We start from the raw sequence: 19,644 nt of genomic DNA on the forward strand, positions 1-19,644 counted from the left end.
AGGCAGAAGAAATAAACCAGCCATGAACCTGTAAGCAGTTGACAATGCCTTTAAATAATGCCAGTGGGACGTCCTTTGTGATGCTTAAGTTGTGTTCAGCAATGCAAGGTGAAAGCATTGGCTAGAGTGTGGAGTTCCAAAATAGCAGTTCTATTGTCACATGAGCACTGCACTCTAATTGACACATGTTCTGCCTATACTGCAAACTTCCAGTGGGCGCAATCCCTTTATCAAGACAGAATCCAAGGTGCTTCATGTCAGATGTGTACATGTGGCCTCTGCATGTCATTTTGGAACCCCAAGGTCACTGAAAGTGCCTAAAGAAGGTGGTACTGAGCCCAATTCTGCTGCACTTATCTCTGCAGAACTTCATACAACAGATGGTTACTAAAAGTGACATAAATGCAAATTGGAATGAAACAGCTGTGAGGAATTGTGGAGCATTAATTCCACAACACGTCAATGACATCACTACTCAGTTCCCACCTGGAGGCCAACCTGGGCCTCCAGTCACAAGGCCGCAGTTCAGTGAAAGCCGCAGCAGCAGCTAAGTCCACACCAGGCGCGGGGTGGGGGATGTTGATCGAGGATGGGGGGCGGTGGGGGGTGTCGATCAAGGTTGGGAGGTACAAGAGGAGCGAATCGGGGGTTGGGGGGGGGGGTAGCCTGAGGGGTGTATCAGAGGCACTGGGGTTGTGGGGGATGGGAGCGTGCTGGTGGTGGGAGTCAGAGTTCAGAGGCTGGAGACTGGATTGGAGACTTTGAGTTGGGGGGTGGGGGGGTGGGGGGCTCAGGGCCGCATTGTGGATTTGGAGGCCAGGTGGTGGGGAGGCCATGTAGGGTACCTGATCATGGAGGCAGGTACCTGGATCAAGGAGTTAAGAGTGAAGGTGCCTATCTTCTGAATCCATTTATTCTTCGACTCAATGCTGCTGCCAGGTTTCCCGATGTTCAGGAAACCCGACCAACCAGAGCTGAAATTGAAAACCTGAATGACAACAAGCTTCGTAGCTTATTATCATATTTAGAGTTCCAACCCACATTCTTGAAGTGGCTTGGCTGCCCGCCCATTTTCTGGCCTTGGTTAAAGCCAGAAATGAGCATGTTGGAGGTCGATTTGGGTCAGGAAACAGATTTTTCAGACATTAACACCCAACCTGACCTAAACTTGTTTTTTTTTGTTAGTTTACATTTAGCCCATAGAGACTAAGGAGGTTCCACTTTCAATAGCTGGTCTATTCCAATTTAACCATTCTCAATTAGGATATCAATAGAAACTGATAAAATTGGCATCAACTTTCTGAATGAAGAGGGAATATATCTGCCATATTTTCTCTTCCAGATCACCAGCTAGAGCTTCTTTATAGTGCATGTGTGAACATTACGTAAGACAGCATTGGGCTCAACTCTGATGGGCCCGTGTTCAAATAGTCTGTTGCTGTCCAGACTGGTTACTTTGGGAAAAATACTGGGAATCAGTGCCACCAAGGAACAAAGGGATCAATTTTACAATTCAGCTTCATATACAAAGCTTCACATGAGAAAAGCACATATCAAGGAGTTATGTGGACCCTGAATCTGGTGCGCTGATTGCCATGCATGAATCCCTTTTCCATGAGGCTTCTTACAAGGAGTGCCTTAACGATAGAACAAAGAAATGTCACGCTGTGAGAAGTGCAATAATGAAAAAATACAGACTAAAACTGAAGAGTTATAAAAACTGACTTTGTGTTTTTGTTTAAAAAGTGGACAATGCTGCAGGTGTATTCGAACATTGCCACACACTGTCTGTCGACAACAAAGAATGCCTGACCAGGTTGATAGGTGTCAATTACCCCCATCCTGAAACATTCCTGAATTGAATGGATTCTTCTGAAACAAAGAAAATGTGAAGTAGCCATCCTAGGCAGGGAGGGAGATCTACATCTCCCCAGAGAGGCAAGATGTAAGACAATTTTGACCTTAAAAGTAGCTCTCTGGAGAGAGACACCCAGAAAGAAGCATCACCAAGAAGCTTGTCCAGCTAAGAGCTCGGAGAAGATCCAGCAAGCCAGAAGGGAATTCTACATTTCCAACCTACACAGCAGTGAAAGTGATATTGATCAATAAATAATTCATCTTCTGTTGTAAACCTACAAGAAAACCTGTCGCTGTCTGTTTATTTAATGAATAAAACACAAATGGGTTAAACCCGATTAATAAAAAACACTTGCTGTGGTCAGGTGGGCATTGAACAGGGGAAACCACCCACACCCCACAACCTGTGGCTATAAGAGAAACAAGTTGCTTAGCACCTTTAATTCTCTCAAGGTATTGGAATCCATTTCACAGCTGAAACGGAGCTGCCAATCAAACATATAGTGTCATTACAGGACAGAAGGAAGCAGGACAGGTGTCGGCAACATGTCCGTCAGACACCAATGTCCATGGTAACAATTTTGTGGTCCGTGACTGGTCATTTCAGGAATGAGAAATTTTCCATTGCCGTCTTCTTTCCAGACAAGTTCGACTTTAAAAATAATTCACAGCTGACAGGTGCTAGGAGCAGGAACAGCGACTTCCGAACTCAGGACAAGTTCGGGTTTTTCCGGCGGGTTCCAACTTGTTTTTTGAAAAGCCCGCCAAGAACCACAAACTTGCCCTGAGTTCAGAAGCAGCTGTTCCCATTCCCAGCACCTGTCAGCTGTGAATTTTTTACAAAACCTGACCAATCACTAAGCTGTTCTGGGAAGAGTTCCTGCTCTCTGCAACTGTCACAGAGAGAGGGAGGGAGGAGAGAGGGAGAGGGGACAGGGAAAGAGGGAGGGAGAGGGGGAGAGAGGGAGGAGAGAGAGAGGGAAGGTGGAGAGAGACAAAGAGGGGATAGAGAAAGAGGGAGGTAGAGGGGGAGAGAGGGAGGAGAGAGAGAGGGAGGGCGGAGAGAGACAATGAGAGGGGAGAGAGAAAGAGGGAGGTACAGGGGGAGAGAGGGAGGGAGGGAGGAGAGAAAGAGGGAGAGAAGGGACAGAAAGAGGGAGGGAGAGTAAGAGAGGGAGAAGGGGCAGAGAAAGAGGGAGGGAAAGGGGGGGAGAGAGGGAGGAAGAGAGAGAGGGAGGGCGGAGAGAGAGGGAGGGGGAGAGAAAGAGGGAGGGAGGGGGAGGGAGGGAGGAAGAGAGAGTGAGGGGGAGAGAGAGAGGAATAGAGGGCGGAAGAGAGAGGGAGGGCAGATAAAGACAGAGAGAGGGCAGAGAAAGAGGGAGGGAGGAGAGAGGGAGGGAGAGGGAGGGAGAGAGAAGAGGGGAGAGGGAGAGAAGAGGAGAGAGAGAGAAGGGAGTGATAAAAGCAAAATGCTGCAGATGCTGGAAATCTGAAATAAAAACAGAAAGTGCTGGAAATCAGCTGGTCAGGCAGCATCTGTAGAGAGAGAAGCAGAGTTAATATTTCATCAGAAAGGTCACAGACCTGAAACATTAACTTTGCTTCTCTCTCCACAGAGAAGGGAGCGAGATGTACACAGAGAATGGATAGGGAATGGCATAGAGAGGGATAGAGAGAGAAAGAGGGGAGAGAAAGAGATCACGATCACTCCTGACAGATGGACATCTATCCAGATTCTCCACATTGCTGCATCAAGTGTGTGGGCAGACATTGACTCCTTGTGTAAGCAAAAACAATGCCAGGTTATCTCATTAAATAAGGAGAAATGTGTTTTAAATTGGACTGTGTTCTGATGAAAGGTCACTGACTTGAAACGTTAACTCTGTTTCTCTCTTCACAGATACTGCCAGACCTGCTGAGTATTTCCAGCATTTCTGGTTTTTATTTATGTGTTTTGATGGCGTTAGATTGGCTGTACACTTTATATACAAAATGTCCCCTGTCCATGGCTGTCAAGTGTCTGTGGTGCAACATGTTGGTGCCTATCCCTGGAAATAAGTCATTCAGCCCATTGAGTCCATGCTGGCTCTCTGTCGAACAATCCAGTCAGTCCCATTCCCCCGCTTTATCCCCATAGCCCTGTAAGTTTATTTCCCTCAAGTGCCCATCCAATTTCTTTTTGAAATCATTAAACATCTCCGCTTCCACCACCCTTGTAGGCAGCGACTTCCAGGTTACCACTCGCTGCAGAAAAAGTTCTTTATTACATCTTCCCTATCTCTTTCCTAAAATCTTATACCTGTGTCCCACCCTTCCTTGTACCATCAGCAAATGTGAGCCTCTCATAATTTTGTACATCTCGATCAGATCATCCCTCAACCTCCTTTGCTCCAACCTAATCTTGTAGCTAAGTTCCCTCATCCCTGGAACCATTCTGGTCAATCACCTCTGCACCCTCTCAAGGGCCATCATGTCCTTCCTGAAGTGGAAACAGAACTGGATGCAACACTCTAGTTGTGACATAACCGGAGCTTTATACACGTTCAGCTGACTTCCCAGCTTTTGTCCACAATACCTTTACTTATGAAGACCAAGATCCCATATAATTCACTAACTCTCCCAATATGTCCTGCCACCTTCAAAGATCTATGCACATGAACCCTCAGGTCCCTCTGTCCCCGCACACACTTTAGAATTGTGCCATTAAGTCTATATTGCCTCCCCCTATTCCTTCTGCCAAAATGTATCACCTCACACTTCTTTGTATTAAATTCCATCTGCCACTTGGCAGCCTATTCAGCTAGCCTATGTCCTTTGTTGACTGATCCTCTTGTCAGTGGTGGGTGGTTGGGGATGGGGGGTGCGGGCGGGGGGTGTAGTTTTCTATTTCAATGCTGAGCAGTCTGTGATTTTCCACCTACTACAGGAAAAGTGTGGGCTGCTCAGCGCAGAAGTGAAAATCTCCAGCCAGCTTCGATATTCTGTAGCTATTCTGTCGCAAATCGAAAACTTTTCTGTGAACAACCTGGTTTTTAACCCCTTATGTATTGTAACAGAAGGAAAGTTGCCAATATCATGATATATTGCGGAAGAAATTGATACATTAAGTCTTGCTCCGTCTGAAGGTTAACTGAAGACTAACAGTCTCCGTTTGTGCTTTTTTTGAAGCGCCTAGTGCAGGCTCTAAAGACAAGCAGGAAGTCAAATTGTTTTCAGAGTTATAACTGTCATGATGTTAAAATTATATAGAAGAACACTTCTTTTACAAATATTTCTTCATTAATAGAATGAATTTTACAGAACAGAAATAGGCCGTCAAATCTGCATTTTGGTGCACATGATTTGCTCCCCTTGCCCTCTAATATTTTGCTTTTCAACAGAAAATTCCACATTAATTTCTTACGCTACCTTCCAAACTGCACAATAAACTTGTTAATGTCTTTATTATGTCAGCTGTAGCTCAATGGTAGTACCCCAGAGACAGTACTTTTTTATTCATTCATGGGATGTGGGCGTCGCTGGCCAGGCCAGCATTTATTGTCCATCCCCAATTGCCCTTGAGAAGGTGGTGCTGAGCTGCCTTCTTGAACCTCTGCAGCCCATGTGGGGTAGGTACACCCACAGTGCTGTTAGGAAGGGAGTTCCAGGATTTTGACCCAGCGAAAGTGAAGGAACGGTGATATAGTTCCAAGTCAGGATGGTGTGTGACTTGGAGGGGAACTTTCAGGTGGTGATGTTCCCATGCATCTGATACTCTTGTCCTTCTAGGTGGTAGAGGTCACAGGTTTGGATGGTGCTGTCTAAGGAGCCTTGGTGCATTGCTGCAGTGCATCTTGTAGATGGTACACACTGCGACCACTGTGCGCCGGTGGTGAAGGGAGTGAATGTTTGTGGATGGGGTGCCAATCAAGCGGGCTGCTTTGTCCTGGATGGTGTTGAGCTTCTTGAGTGTTGTTGGAGCTGCACCCATCCAGGCAAGAGAAGAGTATTCCATCACACCCAGACTTGTGCCTTGTAGATGGTGGACAGGCATTGGGGAGTCAGGAGGTGAGTTACTTGCTGCAGAATTCCTAGCCTCTGATCTGCTCTTGTAGCCACAATATTTATATGGCTACTCCAGTTCAGTTTCTGGTCAATGGTAGCCCCTAGGATGTTGATAGTGGTGGATTCAGCGATGGTAATGCCATTGAATGTCAAGGAGAGATGGTTAGATTCTCTATTGTTGGAGTTGGTCATTGCCGGGCACTTGTGTGGCGTGAATGTTACTTACCACTTATCAGCCCAAGCCTGGATATTGTCCAAGTCTTGCTACATTTCTACATGGACTGCTTCAGTATCTGAGGAGTCACAAATGGTGCTGAACATTGCGCAATCATCAGCGAACATCCCCACTTCTGACCTTATGATGGACGGAAGATCATTGATAAAGCAGCTGAAGATGGTTGGGCCTTGGACACAACCTAGCTCCTTCTACCAGTCGCTTTAAATCTATCCCCCTTAGTCACTGACGTCTCTGTTAATGCACTTCCCATCCACTCTATCGAGACCCGTCACAACCTTGTACCTCTCAATCAAATCTCCCCTCAGCCTCCTCTGTTCCAAGGAGAACAACCCCAGCCAATCCTATCTTTCCTCTTGGCTGCATTTTTCCTGTTCTGGCAACATCCTCGTAAATCTCCTCTGTACCCTCTCCAGTGCAATTACATCCTTATTTATTAAATTTGGGACCTTGCTGTGTGAAGATTGGCTGCTGCACTTCATACAACAGTGACGACACTGGAAAAGCACTTCCTCGGCTGTAAAATGCTTTGGGACAGCGTGAGGTTCTGAAAGGCAAGTATATCTTTCTTTTACATTTACTGACACTTTTGAGCAGGTAGATTTCCCAATTGCTACAGAATGAGATGTGTTTTGTCAGCTCAACGGGTCAAGTAACATTAAGAATCATGCATCATTGAAGGATGCAATTTGGCCCATTGTGTCGGTGTTGGCTCGATAGGAGAGATCCAGCTAATCCAATAGCCCTGCTCTTTCGGAGTGATCCAGTTAGTCCCACAAACCTGCTCTTTAGGAGTGATCCAGTTAGTCCCACCAACCTGCTCTTTAGGAGTGATCCAGTTAGTTCCCCTGCCCTGCTCTTCAGGAGTGACCCAGTTAGTCCCACCGCCCTGCTCTTTAGGAGTGATCCAGTTAGTCCCCCTGCCCTGCTCTTCAGGAGTGACCCAGTTAGACCCACCGCCCTGCTCTTTAGGAGTGATCCAGTTAGTTCCCCTGCCCTGCTCTTTAGGAGTGATCCAGTTAGTCCCCCTGCCCTGCTCTTTAGGAGTGATCCAGTTCGTCCCCCTGCCCTGCTCTTTAGGAGTGATCCAGTTAGTCCCCCTGCCCTGCTCTTCAGGAGTGACCCAGTTAGTCCCACCGCCCTGCTCTTTAGGAGTGATCCAGTTAGTTCCCCTGCCCTGCTCTTCAGGAGAGACCCAGTTAGTCCCACCGACCTGCACTTTAGGATTGATCCAGTTAGTTCCCCTGCCCTGCTCTTCAGGAGTGACCCAGTTAGTCCCCCTGCCCTGCTCTTCAGGAGTGATCCAGTTAGTACCCCTGCCCTGCTCTTAAGGAGTGATCCAGTTAGTCCCCCTCCCTGCTCTTTAGGAGTGATCTAGTTAGTCCCCCTGCCCTGCTCTTCAGGAGTGATCCAGTTAGTCCCCCTGCCCTGCTCTTAAGGAGTGATCCAGTTAGTCCCCCTCCCTGCTCTTTAGGAGTGATCCAGTTAGTCCCCCTGCCCTGCTCTTCAGGAGTGATCCAGTTAGTCCCCCTGCCCTGCTCTTTAGGATTGATCCAGTTAGTTCCCCTGCCCTGCTCTTCAGGAGTGACCCAGTTAGTCCCACCGCCCTGCTCCTTAGGAGTGATCCAGTTAGTCCCACCGCCCTGCTCTTTAGGAGTGATCCAGTTAGTTCCCCTGCCCTGCTCTTCAGGAGAGATCCAGTTAGTCCCACCGACCTGCACTTTAGGATTGATCCAGTTAGTTCCCCTGCCCTGCTCTTCAGGAGTGACCCAGTTAGTCCCACCGCCCTGCTCCTTAGGAGTGATCCAGTTAGTACCACCGCCCTGCTCTTGAGAAGTGATGAAGTTAGTCCCCCTGCCCTGCTCTTTAGGAGTGATCCAGTTAGTCCCCCTGCCCTGATCTTTAGGAGTGATCAAGTTAGCCCCCCTGCCCTGCTCTTTCGGAGTGATCCAGTTAGTCCCCCTCCCTGCCCTTTAGGAGTGATCCAGTTAGTCCCCCTGCCCCGCTCTTTTGGAGTGATCCAGTTAGTCCCCCTGCCCTGCTCTTTAGGAGTGATCCAGTTAGTCCCACCGCACTGCTCTTTAGGAGTGATCCAGTTAGGACCACAGCCCTGCTCTTTAGGATTGATCCAGTTAGTCCCCCCACCCAGCTCTTTAGGAGTGATCAAGTTAGAACAACCACACTGCTCTTTAAGAGTGATCCACTTAGACCCCCACCCTGCTCTTTAGGAGTGATCCAGTTAGTCCCCCCACCCTGCTCTTTAGGAGTGATCCAGTTAGAACCACCGCCCTGCTCTTTAGGAGTGATCCAGTTAGTATCACCGCCCTGCTCTTTAGGAGTGATCCATTTAGTACCCCTGCTCTGCTCTTTAAGAGTGATCCAGTTAGCCCCACCGCACTGCTCTTTTGGAGAGAACCAGTTAGTCCAACGCCCTGCTCTTTAGGAGTGATCCATTTAGCCCCCCCCTGCTCTGCTCTTTAAGAGTGATCCAGTTAGTACCACTGCCCTGCTCTTTATGAGTGATCCAGTTCGTCCCACCGCCCTGCTCTTTCGGAGTGATCCAGCGAGCCCCACCGCACAGCTCTTTAGCAGTGGTCCACTTAGAACCACCACACTGCTCTTTAGGAGTGATCATGTTAGTCCCCCTGCCCTGCTCTTTCGGAGTGATCCACTTAGTCTCACCGCCCTGCTCTGTCGGAGTGATCCAGTTAGTCCCATCGCCTTGCTCTTTAGGAGTGATCCAGTTAGTCCCACCGCCCTGCTCTTTAGGAGTGACCCAGTTAGTCCCACCGCCCTGCTCTTTAGGAGTGATCCAGTTAGTTCCCCTGCCCTGCTCTTCAGGAGAGACCCAGTTAGTCCCACCGACCTGCACTTTAGGATTGATCCAGTTAGTTCCCCTGCCCAGCTCTTCAGGAGTGACCAGTTAGTCCCACCGCCCTGCTCCTTAGGAGTGATCCAGTTAGTCCCACCGCCCTGCTCTTTAGGAGTGATCCAGTTAGTCCCCCTGCCCTGCTCTTCAGGAGTGATCCAGTTAGTCCCCCTGCCCTGCTCTTAAGGAGTGATCCAGTTAGTCCCACCGCCCTGCTCTTCAGGAGTGATCCAGTTAGTCCCCCCGCCCTGCTCTTTCGGAGTGATCCAGTTAGTCCCACTGCCCTGCTCTTTAGGAGTGATCCAGTTAGTCCCATTGCCCTGCTCTTTAGGAGTGATCCAGTTAGTCCCACCGCCCTGCTCTTTGGGAGTGATCCAGTTAGTTCCACCGCCCTGTGCTTTAGGAGTGATCCAGTTAGTCACACCGCCCTGCTCTTAGGGAGTGATCCAGTTAGTCCCACCGCCCTGCTCTTTGGGAGTGATCCAGTTAGAACCACCGCCCTGCTCTTTCGGAGTGATCCACTTGGACCCACCGCCCAGCTCTTTAGAAGTGATCCAGTTAGTCCCCGTGCCCTGCTCTTTAGGAGTGATCCAGTAAGTCCCACCACCCTGCTCTGAAGGAGAGATCCAGTTAGTCCCCCTGCCCTGCTGTTCAGGAGTGATCCAGTTAGTCCCCCTGCCCTGCTCTTTCGGAGTGATCCAGTAAGTCCCACTGCCCTACTCTGAAGGATTGATCCAGTTTGTCCCCCTGCCCTGCTCTTTAGAAGTGATCCAGTTAGTCCCCCTCCCTGCTCTTTAGGAGTCATCCAGTTAGTCCCCATGCCCTGCTCTTTAGGAGTGATCCAGTTCGTCCCCCTGCCCTGCTCTTTAGGAGTGATCCAGTTAGTCCCCCTGCCCTGCTCTTCAGGAGTGACCCAGTTAGTCCCACCGCCCTGCTCTTTAGGAGTGATCCAGTTAGTTCCCCAGCCCTGCTCTTCAGGAGAGACCCAGTTAGTCCCACCGACCTGCACTTCAGGATTGATCCAGTTAGTTCCCCTGCCCTGCTCTTCAGGAGTGACCCAGTTAGTCCCACCGCCCTGCTCCTTAGGAGTGATCCAGTTAGTCCCACCGCCCTGCTCTTTAGGAGTGATCCAGTTAGTTCCCCTGCCCTGCTCTTCAGGAGAGACCCAGTTAGTCCCACCGACCTGCACTTTAGGATTGATCCAGTTAGTTCCCCTGCCCTGCTCTTCAGGAGTGACCCAGTTAGTCCCACCGCCCTGCTCTTTAGGAGTGATCCAGTTAGTTCCCCTGCCCTGCTCTTCAGGAGTGATCCAGATAGTCCCCCTGCCCTGCTCTTAAGGAGTGATCCAGTTAGTCCCCCTCGCTGCTCTTTAGGAGTGATCCAGTTAGTCCCCCTGCCCTGCTCTTCAGGAGTGATCCAGTTAGTCCCACCGCCCTGCTCTTTAGGAGTGATCCAGTTAGTCCCCCTGCCCTGCTCTTTAGGAGTGATCCAGCTAGTCCCCCTGCCCTGCTCTTTCGGAGTGATCCAGTTAGTCCCCCTGCCCTGCTCTTTAGGAGTGATCCAGTTAGTTCCCCTGCCCTGCTCTTCAGGAGAGACCCAGTTAGTCCCACCGACCTGCACTTTAGGATTGATCCAGTTAGTTCCCCTGCCCTGCTCTTCAGGAGTGACCCAGTTAGTCCCCCTCGCTGCTCTTTAGGAGTGATCCAGTTATTCCCCCTGCCCTGCTCTTCAGGAGTGATCCAGTTAGTCCCACCGCCCTGCTCTTTACGAGTGATCTAGTTAGTCCCCCTGCCCTGCTCTTTAGGAGTGATCCAGTTAGTCCCCCTGCCCTGCTCTTTAGGAGTGATCCAGTTAGTTCCCCTGCCCTGCTCTTCAGGAGAGACCCAGTTAGTCCCACCGACCTGCACTTTAGGATTGATCCAGTTAGTTCCCCTGCCCTGCTCTTCAGGAGTGACCCAGTTAGTCCCACCGCCCTGCTCTTTAGGAGTGATCCAGTTAGTTCCCCTGCCCTGCTCTTCAGGAGTGATCCAGTTAGTCCCCCTGCCCTGCTCTTAAGGAGTGATCCAGTTAGTCCCCCTCGCTGCTCTTTAGGAGTGATCCAGTTAGTCCCCCTGCCCTGCTCTTCAGGAGTGATCCAGTTAGTCCCCCTGCCCTGCTCTTTTGCAGTGATCCAGTTAGTCCCACCGCACTGCTCTTTAGGAGTCATCCAGTTAGTCCCACCGCCCTGCTCTTTAGAAGTGATGAAGTTAGTCCCCCTGCCCTGCTCTTTACGAGTGATCTAGTTAGTCCCCCTGCCCTGCTCTTTAGGAGTGATCCAGTTAGTCCCCCTGCCCTGCTCTTTAGGAGTGATCCAGTTAGTTCCCCTGCCCTGCTCTTCAGGAGAGACCCAGTTAGTCCCACCGACCTGCACTTTAGGATTGATCCAGTTAGTTCCCCTGCCCTGCTCTTCAGGAGTGATCCAGTTAGTCCCCCTGCCCTGCTCTTAAGGAGTGATCCAGTTAGTCCCCCTCGCTGCTCTTTAGGAGTGATCCAGTTAGTCCCCCTGCCCTGCTCTTTAGGAGTGATCCAGTTAGTCCCACCGCACTGCTCATTAGGAGTGATCCAGTTAGGACCACAGCCCTGCTCTTTAGGATTGATCCAGTTAGTCCCCCCACCCAGCTTTTTTGGAGTGATCAAGTTAGAGCAACCACACTGCTCTTTAAGAGTGATCCACTTAGACCCCCACCCTGCTCTTTAGGAGTGATCCAGTTAGTCCCCCCACCCTGCTCTTTAGGAGTGATCCAGTTAGAACCACCGCCCTGCTCTTTAGGAGTGATCCAGTTAGTATCACCGCCCTGCTCTTTAGGAGTGATCCAGTTAGTTCCCCTGCCCTGCTCTTCAGGAGAGACCCAGTTAGTCCCACCGACCTGCACTTTAGGATTGATCCAGTTAGTTCCCCTGCCCTGCTCTTCAGGAGTGACCCAGTTAGTCCCACCGCCCTGCTCTTTAGGAGTGATCCAGTTAGTTCCCCTGCCCTGCTCTTCAGGAGTGATCCAGTTAGTCCCCCTGCCCTGCTCTTAAGGAGTGATCCAGTTAGTCCCCCTCGCTGCTCTTTAGGAGTGATCCAGTTAGTCCCCCTGCCCTGCTCTTCAGGAGTGATCCAGTTAGTCCCCCTGCCCTGCTCTTTTGCAGTGATCCAGTTAGTCCCACCGCACTGCTCTTTAGGAGTCATCCAGTTAGTCCCACCGCCCTGCTCTTTAGAAGTGATGAAGTTAGTCCCCCTGCCCTGCTCTTTACGAGTGATCTAGTTAGTCCCCCTGCCCTGCTCTTTAGGAGTGATCCAGTTAGTCCCCCTGCCCTGCTCTTTAGGAGTGATCCAGTTAGTTCCCCTGCCCTGCTCTTCAGGAGAGACCCAGTTAGTCCCACCGACCTGCACTTTAGGATTGATCCAGTTAGTTCCCCTGCCCTGCTCTTCAGGAGTGATCCAGTTAGTCCCCCTGCCCTGCTCTTAAGGAGTGATCCAGTTAGTCCCCCTCGCTGCTCTTTAGGAGTGATCCAGTTAGTCCCCCTGCCCTGCTCTTTAGGAGTGATCCAGTTAGTCCCACCGCACTGCTCATTAGGAGTGATCCAGTTAGGACCACAGCCCTGCTCTTTAGGATTGATCCAGTTAGTCCCCCCACCCAGCTTTTTTGGAGTGATCAAGTTAGAGCAACCACACTGCTCTTTAAGAGTGATCCACTTAGACCCCCACCCTGCTCTTTAGGAGTGATCCAGTTAGTCCCCCCACCCTGCTCTTTAGGAGTGATCCAGTTAGAACCACCGCCCTGCTCTTTAGGAGTGATCCAGTTAGTATCACCGCCCTGCTCTTTAGGAGTGATCCATTTAGTACCCCTGCCCTGCTCTTTCGGAGTGATCCAGTTAGTCCCCCTCCCTGCCCTTTAGGAGTGATCCAGTTAGTCCCCCTGCCCTGCTCTTTTGGAGTGATCCAATTAGTCCCCCTGCCCTGCTCTTTAGGAGTGATCCAGTTAGTCCCACCGCACTGCTCATTAGGAGTGATCCAGTTAGGACCACAGCCCTGCTCTTTAGGATTGATCCAGTTAGTCCCCCCACCCAGCTTTTTTGGAGTGATCAAGTTAGAGCAACCACACTGCTCTTTAAGAGTGATCCACTTAGACCCCCACCCTGCTCTTTAGGAGTGATCCAGTTAGTCCCCCCACCCTGCTCTTTAGGAGTGATCCAGTTAGAACCACCGCCCTGCTCTTTAGGAGTGATCCAGTTAGTATCACCGCCCTGCTCTTTAGGAGTGATCCATTTAGTACCCCTGCTCTGCTCTGCTCTTTAAGAGTGATCCAGTTAGCCCCACCGCACTGCTCTTTTGGAGAGAACCAGTTAGTCCAACGCCCTGCTCTTTAGGAGTGATCCATTTAGCCCCCCATGCTCTGCTCTTTAAGAGTGATCCAGTTAGTACCACTGCCCTGCTCTTTATGAGTGATCCAGTTCGTCCCACCGCCCTGCTCTTTCGGAGTGATCCAGCGAGCCCCACCGCACAGCTCTTTAGCAGTGATCCACTTAGAACCACCACACTGCTCTTTAGGAGTGATCATGTTAGTCCCCCTGCCCTGCTCTTTCGGAGTGATCCACTTAGTCTCACCGCCCTGCTCTGTCGGAGTGATCCAGTTAGTCCCACCGCCCTGCTCTTTAGGAGTGATCCAGTTAGTCCCACCGCCCTGCTCTTTCGGAGTGATCCAGTTAGTCCCACTGCCCTGCTCTTTAGGAGTGATCCAGTTAGTCCCATCGCCCTGCTCTTTAGGAGTGATCCAGTTAGTCCCATCGCCCTGCTCTTTAGGAGTGATCCAGTTAGTCCCACTGCCCTGCTCTTTAGGAGTGATCCAGTTAGTCCCATCGCCCTGCTCTTTCGGAGTGATCCAGTTAGTCCCACTGCCCTGCTCTTTAGGAGTGATCCAGTTAGTCCCATCGCCCTGCTCTTTAGGAGTGATCCAGTTAGTCCCACCGCCCTGCTCTTTCGGAGTGATCCAGTTAGTCCCACTGCCCTGCTCTTTAGGAGTGATCCAGTTAGTCCCATCGCCCTGCTCTTTAGGAGTGATCCAGTTAGTCCGACCGCCCTGCTCTTTGGGAGTGATCCAGTTAGTTCCACCGCCCTGTGCTTTAGGAGTGATCCAGTTAGTCACACCGCCCTGCTCTTAGGGAGTGATCCAGTTAGTCCCACCACCCTGCTCTTTGGGAGTGATCCAGTTAGTTCCACCGCCCTGTGCTTTAGAAGTGATCCAGTTAGTCCCCGTGCCCTGCTCTTTAGGAGTCATCCAGTTAGTCCCCGTGCCCTGCTCTTTAGGAGTGATCCAGTAAGTCCCACCACCCTGCTCTGAAGGAGTGATCCAGTTAGTCCCCCTGCCCTGCCGTTCAGGAGTGATCCAGTTAGTCCCCCTGCCCTGCTCTTTAGGAGTGATCCAGTAAGTCCCACTGCCCTACTCTGAAGGATTGATCCAGTTTGTCCCCCTGCCCTGCTCTTTAGAAGTGATCCAGTTAGTCCCCCTCCCTGCTCTTTAGGAGTCATCCAGTTAGTCCCCATGCCCTGCTCTTTAGGAGTGATCCAGTTCATCCCCCTGCCCTGCTCTTTAGGAGTGATCCAGTTAGTCCCCCTGCCCTGCTCTTCAGGAGTGACCCAGTTAGTCCCACCGCCCTGCTCCTTAGGAGTGATCCAGTTAGTCCCACCGCCCTGCTCTTTAGGAGTGATCCAGTTAGTTCCCCTGCCCTGCTCTTCAGGAGAGACCCAGTTAGTCCCACCGACCTGCACTTTAGGATTGATCCAGTTAGTTCCCCTGCCCTGCTCTTCAGGAGTGACCCAGTTAGTCCCACCGCCCTGCTCTTTAGGAGTGATCCAGTTAGTTCCCCTGCCCTGCTCTTCAGGAGTGATCCAGTTAGTCCCCCTGCCCTGCTCTTAAGGAGTGATCCAGTTAGTCCCCCTCCCTGCTCTTTAGGAGTGATCCAGTTAGTCCCCCTGCCCTGCTCTTCAGGAGTGATCCAGTTAGTCCCACCGCCCTGCTCTTTAGGAGTGATCCAGTTAGTCCCCCTGCCCTGCTCTTTAGGAGTGATCCAGCTAGTCCCCCTGCCCTGCTCTTTCGGAGTGATCCAGTTTGTCCCACCGCCCTGCTCTTTCGGAGTGATCCAGTTAGTCCCCCTGCAATGTTCTTTCGGAGTGATACAGTTTGTCCCCCTGCCCTGCTCTTTAGGAGTGATCCAGTTAGACCCACCGCCCTGCTCTTAAGGAGTGATCTAGTTAGTCCCCTTGCCCTGCTCTTTAGGAGTGATCCAGTTAGTCCCACCGCCCTGCTCTTTAGAAGTGATGAAGTTAGTCCCCCTGCCCTGCTCTTTACGAGTGATCTAGTTAGTCCCCCTGCCCTGCTCTTTAGGAGTGATCCAGTTAGTCCCCCTGCCCTGCTCTTTAGGAGTGATCAAGTTAGCCCCCCTGCCCTGCTCTTTCGGAGTGATCCAGTTAGTCCCCCTGCCCTGCTCTTTAGGAGTGATCAAGTTAGCCCCCCTGCCCTGCTCTTTTTGAGTGATCCAGTTAGTCCCACCGCACTGCTCTTTAGGAGTGATCCAGTTAGTCCCACCGCCCTGCTCTTTACGAGTGATCTAGTTAGTCCCCCTGCCCTGCTCTTTTGCAGTGATCCAGTTAGTCCCACCGCACTGCTCTTTAGAAGTGATGAAGTTAGTCCCCCTGCCCTGCTCTTTACGAGTGATCTAGTTAGTCCCCCTGCCCTGCTCTTTAGGAGTGATCCAGTTAGTCCCCCTGCCCTGCTCTTTAGGAGTGATCCAGTTAGTTCCCCTGCCCTGCTCTTCAGGAGAGACCCAGTTAGTCCCACCGACCTGCACTTTAGGATTGATCCAGTTAGTTCCCCTGCCCTGCTCTTGAGGAGTGACCCAGTTAGTCCCACCGCCCTGCTCCTTAGGAGTGATCCAGTTAGTTCCCCTGCCCTGCTCTTCAGGAGAGACCCAGTTAGTCCCACCGACCTGCACTTTAGGATTGATCCAGTTAGTTCCCCTGCCCTGCTCTTCAGGAGTGACCCAGTTAGTCCCACCGCCCTGCTCCTTAGGAGTGATCCAGTTAGTTCCCCTGCCCTGCTCTTCAGGAGTGACCCAGTTAGTCCCACCGCCCTGCTCTTTAGGAGTGATCCAGTTAGTTCCCCTGCCCTGCTATTCAGGAGTGATCCAGTTAGTCCCCCTGCCCTGCTCTTAAGGAGTGATCCAGTTAGTCCCCCTCGCTGCTCTTTAGGAGTGATCCAGTTAGTCCCCCTGCCCTGCTCTTCAGGAGTGATCCAGTTATTCCCACCGCCCTGCTCTTTAGGAGTGATCCAGTTAGTCCCCCTGCCCTGCTCTTTAGGAGTGATCCAGCTAGTCCCCCTGCCCTGCTCTTTCGGAGTGATCCAGTTTGTCCCACCGCCCTGCTCTTTCGGAGTGATCCAGTTAGTCCCCCTGCAATGTTCTTTCGGAGTGATACAGTTCGTCCCCCTGCCCTGCTCTTTAGGAGTGATCCAGTTAGACCCACCGCCCTGCTCTTTAGGAGTGATCCAGTTAGTCCCACCGCCCTGCTCTTCAGGAGTGATCCGTTTAGTCCCCTACCCTGCTCTTTAGGAGTGATCCAGTTAGACCCACCGCCCTGCTCTTTAGGATTGACCCAGTTAGTCCCACCACCCTACTCTTTAGGAGTGATCCAGTTAGTCCCCCCACCCTGCTCTTTAGGAGTGAACCAGTTAGTACCACCGCCCTGCTCTTTAGGAGTGATCCAGTAAGTCCCACCGCCCTGCTCTTAAGGAGTGATCTGGTTAGTCCCCTTGCCCTGCTCTTTAGGAGTGATCCATTTAGTCCCCCTGCCCTGCTCTTTTTGAGTGATCCAGTTAGTCCCACCGCACTGCTCTTTAGGAGTGATCCAGTTAGGACCACAGCCCTGCTCTTTAGGATTGATCCAGTTAGTCCCCCCACCCAGCTCTTTAGGAGTGATCAAGTTAGAACAACCACACTGCTCTTTAAGAGTGATCCACTTAGACCCCCACCCTGCTCTTTAGGAGTGATCCAGTTAGTCCCCCCACCCTGCTCTTTAGGAGTGATCCAGTTAGAACCACCGCCCTGCTCTTTAGGAGTGATCCAGTTAGTATCACCGCCCTGCTCTTTAGGAGTGATCCATTTAGTACCCCTGCTCTGCTCTTTAAGAGTGATCCATTTAGCCCCCCCTGCACTGCTCTTTTGGAGAGAACCAGTTAGTCCAACGCCCTGCTCTTTAGGAGTGTTCCATTTAGCCCCCCCACCCTGCTCTGCTCTTTAAGAGTGATCCAGTTAGTACCACTGCCCTGCTCTTTATGAGTGATCCAGCGAGCCCCACCGCACAGCTCTTTAGCAGTGATCCACTTAGAACCACCGCACTGCTCTTTAGGAGTGATCATGTTAGTCCCCCTGCCCTGCTCTTTCGGAGTGATCCACTTATTCTCACCGCCCTGCTCTGTCGGAGTGATCCAGTTAGTCCCATCGCCTTGCTCTTTAGGAGTGATCCAGTTAGTCCCACCGCCCTGCTCTTTAGGAGTGACCCAGTTAGTCCCACCGCCCTGCTCTTTAGGAGTGATCCAGTTAGTTCCCCTGCCCTGCTCTTCAGGAGAGACCCAGTTAGTCCCACCGACCTGCACTTTAGGATTGATCCAGTTAGTTCCCCTGCCCTGCTCTTGAGGAGTGACCCAGTTAGTCCCACCGCCCTGCTCCTTAGGAGTGATCCAGTTGGTCCCACCGCCCTGCTCTTTAGGAGTGATCCAGTTAGTCCCCCTGCCCTGCTCTTCAGGAGTGATCCAGTTAGTCCCCCTGCCCTGCTCTTAAGGAGTGATCCAGTTAGTCCCCTCCCTGCTCTTTAGGAGTGATCCAGTTAGTCCCCCTGCCCTGCTCTTCAGGAGTGATCCAGTTAGTCCCCCTGCCCTGCTCTTTAGGATTGATCCAGTTAGTTCCCCTGCCCTGCTCTTCAGGAGTGACCCAGTTAGTCCCACCGCCCTGCTCCTTAGGAGTGATCCAGTTAGTCCCACCGCCCTGCTCTTTAGGAGTGATCCAGTTAGTTCCCCTGCCCTGCTCTTCAGGAGAGACCCAGTTAGTCCCACCGACCTGCACTTTAAGATTGATCCAGTTAGTTCCCCTGCCCTGCTCTTCAGGAGTGACCCAGTTAGTCCCACCGCCCTGCTCCTTAGGAGTGATCCAGTTAGTACCACCGCCCTGCTCTTTAGAAGTGATGAAGTTAGTCCCCCTGCCCTGCTCTTTAGGAGTGATCCAGTTAGTCCCCCTGCCCTGCTCTTTAGGAGTGATCCAGTTAGTCCCCCTGCCCTGATCTTTAGGAGTGATCAAGTTAGCCCCCCTGCCCTGCTCTTTCGGAGTGATCCAGTTAGTCCCCCTCCCTGCCCTTTAGGAGTGATCCAGTTAGTCCCCCTGCCCTGCTCTTTTGGAGTGATCCAATTAGTCCCCCTGCCCTGCTCTTTAGGAGTGATCCAGTTAGTCCCACCGCACTGCTCATCAGGAGTGATCCAGTTAGGACCACAGCCCTGCTCTTTAGGATTGATCCAGTTAGTCCCCCCACCCAGCTTTTTTGGAGTGATCAAGTTAGAGCAACCACACTGCTCTTTAAGAGTGATCCACTTAGACCCCCACCTTGCTCTTTAGGAGTGATCCAGTTAGTCCCCCCACCCTGCTCTTTAGGAGTGATCCAGTTAGAACCACCGCCCTGCTCTTTAGGAGTGATCCAGTTAGTATCACCGCCCTGCTCTTTAGGAGTGATCCATTTAGTACCCCTGCTCTGCTCTGCTCTTTAAGAGTGATCCAGTTAGCCCCACCGCACTGCTCTTTTGGAGAGAACCAGTTAGTCCAACGCCCTGCTCTTTAGGAGTGATCCATTTAGCCCCCCCCTGCTCTGCTCTTTAAGAGTGATCCAGTTAGTACCACTGCCCTGCTCTTTATGAGTGATCCAGTTCGTCCCACCGCCCTGCTCTTTCGGAGTGATCCAGCGAGCCCCACCGCACAGCTCTTTAGCAGTGATCCACTTAGAACCACCGCACTGCTCTTTAGGAGTGATCATGTTAGTCCCCCTGCCCTGCTCTTTCGGAGTGATCCACTTAGTCTCACCGCCCTGCTCTGTCGGAGTGATCCAGTTAGTCCCACCGCCCTGCTCTTTAGGAGTGATCCAGTTAGTCCCACCGCCCTGCTCTTTCGGAGTGATCCAGTTAGTCCCACTGCCCGGCTCTTTAGGAGTGATCCAGTTAGTCCCATCGCCCTGCTCTTTGGGAGTGATCCAGTTAGTTCCACCGCCCTGTGCTTTAGGAGTGATCCAGTTAGTCACACCGCCCTGCTCTTAGGGAGTGATCCAGTTAGTCCCACCACCCTGCTCTTTGGGAGTGATCCAGTTAGTTCCACCGCCCTGTGCTTTAGATGTGATCCAGTTAGTCCCCGTGCCCTGCTCTTTAGGAGTCATCCAGTTAGTCCCCGTGCCCTGCTCTTTAGGAGTCATCCAGTTAGTCCCCGTGCCCTGCTCTTTAGGAGTGATCCAGTAAGTCCCACCACCCTGCTCTGAAGGAGAGATCCAGTTAGTCCCCCTGCCCTGCCGTTCAGGAGTGATCCAGTTAGT

The 19,644-nt window shown here is 51.6% G+C and overlaps 1 protein-coding gene across 1 annotated transcript in view; it reads left to right on the top strand.

Moving 5' to 3' along the window:
* Positions 1–462: 462 nt before the first annotated feature.
* The window catches only part of LOC137368860 (uncharacterized), a 49,653-nt gene continuing 30,471 nt past the window's right edge, over positions 463–19,644 (top strand). Inside the window, exons 1-13 of the mRNA XM_068029066.1 lie at positions 463–626; positions 940–1,180; positions 1,432–1,581; positions 4,784–4,906; positions 8,619–9,023; positions 9,444–9,598; positions 9,769–10,281; positions 12,177–12,471; positions 14,190–14,344; positions 14,515–14,631; positions 16,528–16,788; positions 18,113–18,302; positions 18,946–19,566. Coding sequence (XP_067885167.1) covers positions 463–626; positions 940–1,180; positions 1,432–1,581; positions 4,784–4,906; positions 8,619–9,023; positions 9,444–9,598; positions 9,769–10,281; positions 12,177–12,471; positions 14,190–14,344; positions 14,515–14,631; positions 16,528–16,788; positions 18,113–18,302; positions 18,946–19,566 — 3,390 coding nt within the window. The remainder of the gene's footprint in view (positions 627–939; positions 1,181–1,431; positions 1,582–4,783; positions 4,907–8,618; positions 9,024–9,443; positions 9,599–9,768; positions 10,282–12,176; positions 12,472–14,189; positions 14,345–14,514; positions 14,632–16,527; positions 16,789–18,112; positions 18,303–18,945; positions 19,567–19,644) is intronic.

This window comes from Heterodontus francisci, chromosome 4 (genome assembly GCF_036365525.1).
Source record: "Heterodontus francisci isolate sHetFra1 chromosome 4, sHetFra1.hap1, whole genome shotgun sequence".
Taxonomy (NCBI): Eukaryota; Metazoa; Chordata; class Chondrichthyes; order Heterodontiformes; family Heterodontidae; genus Heterodontus; species Heterodontus francisci.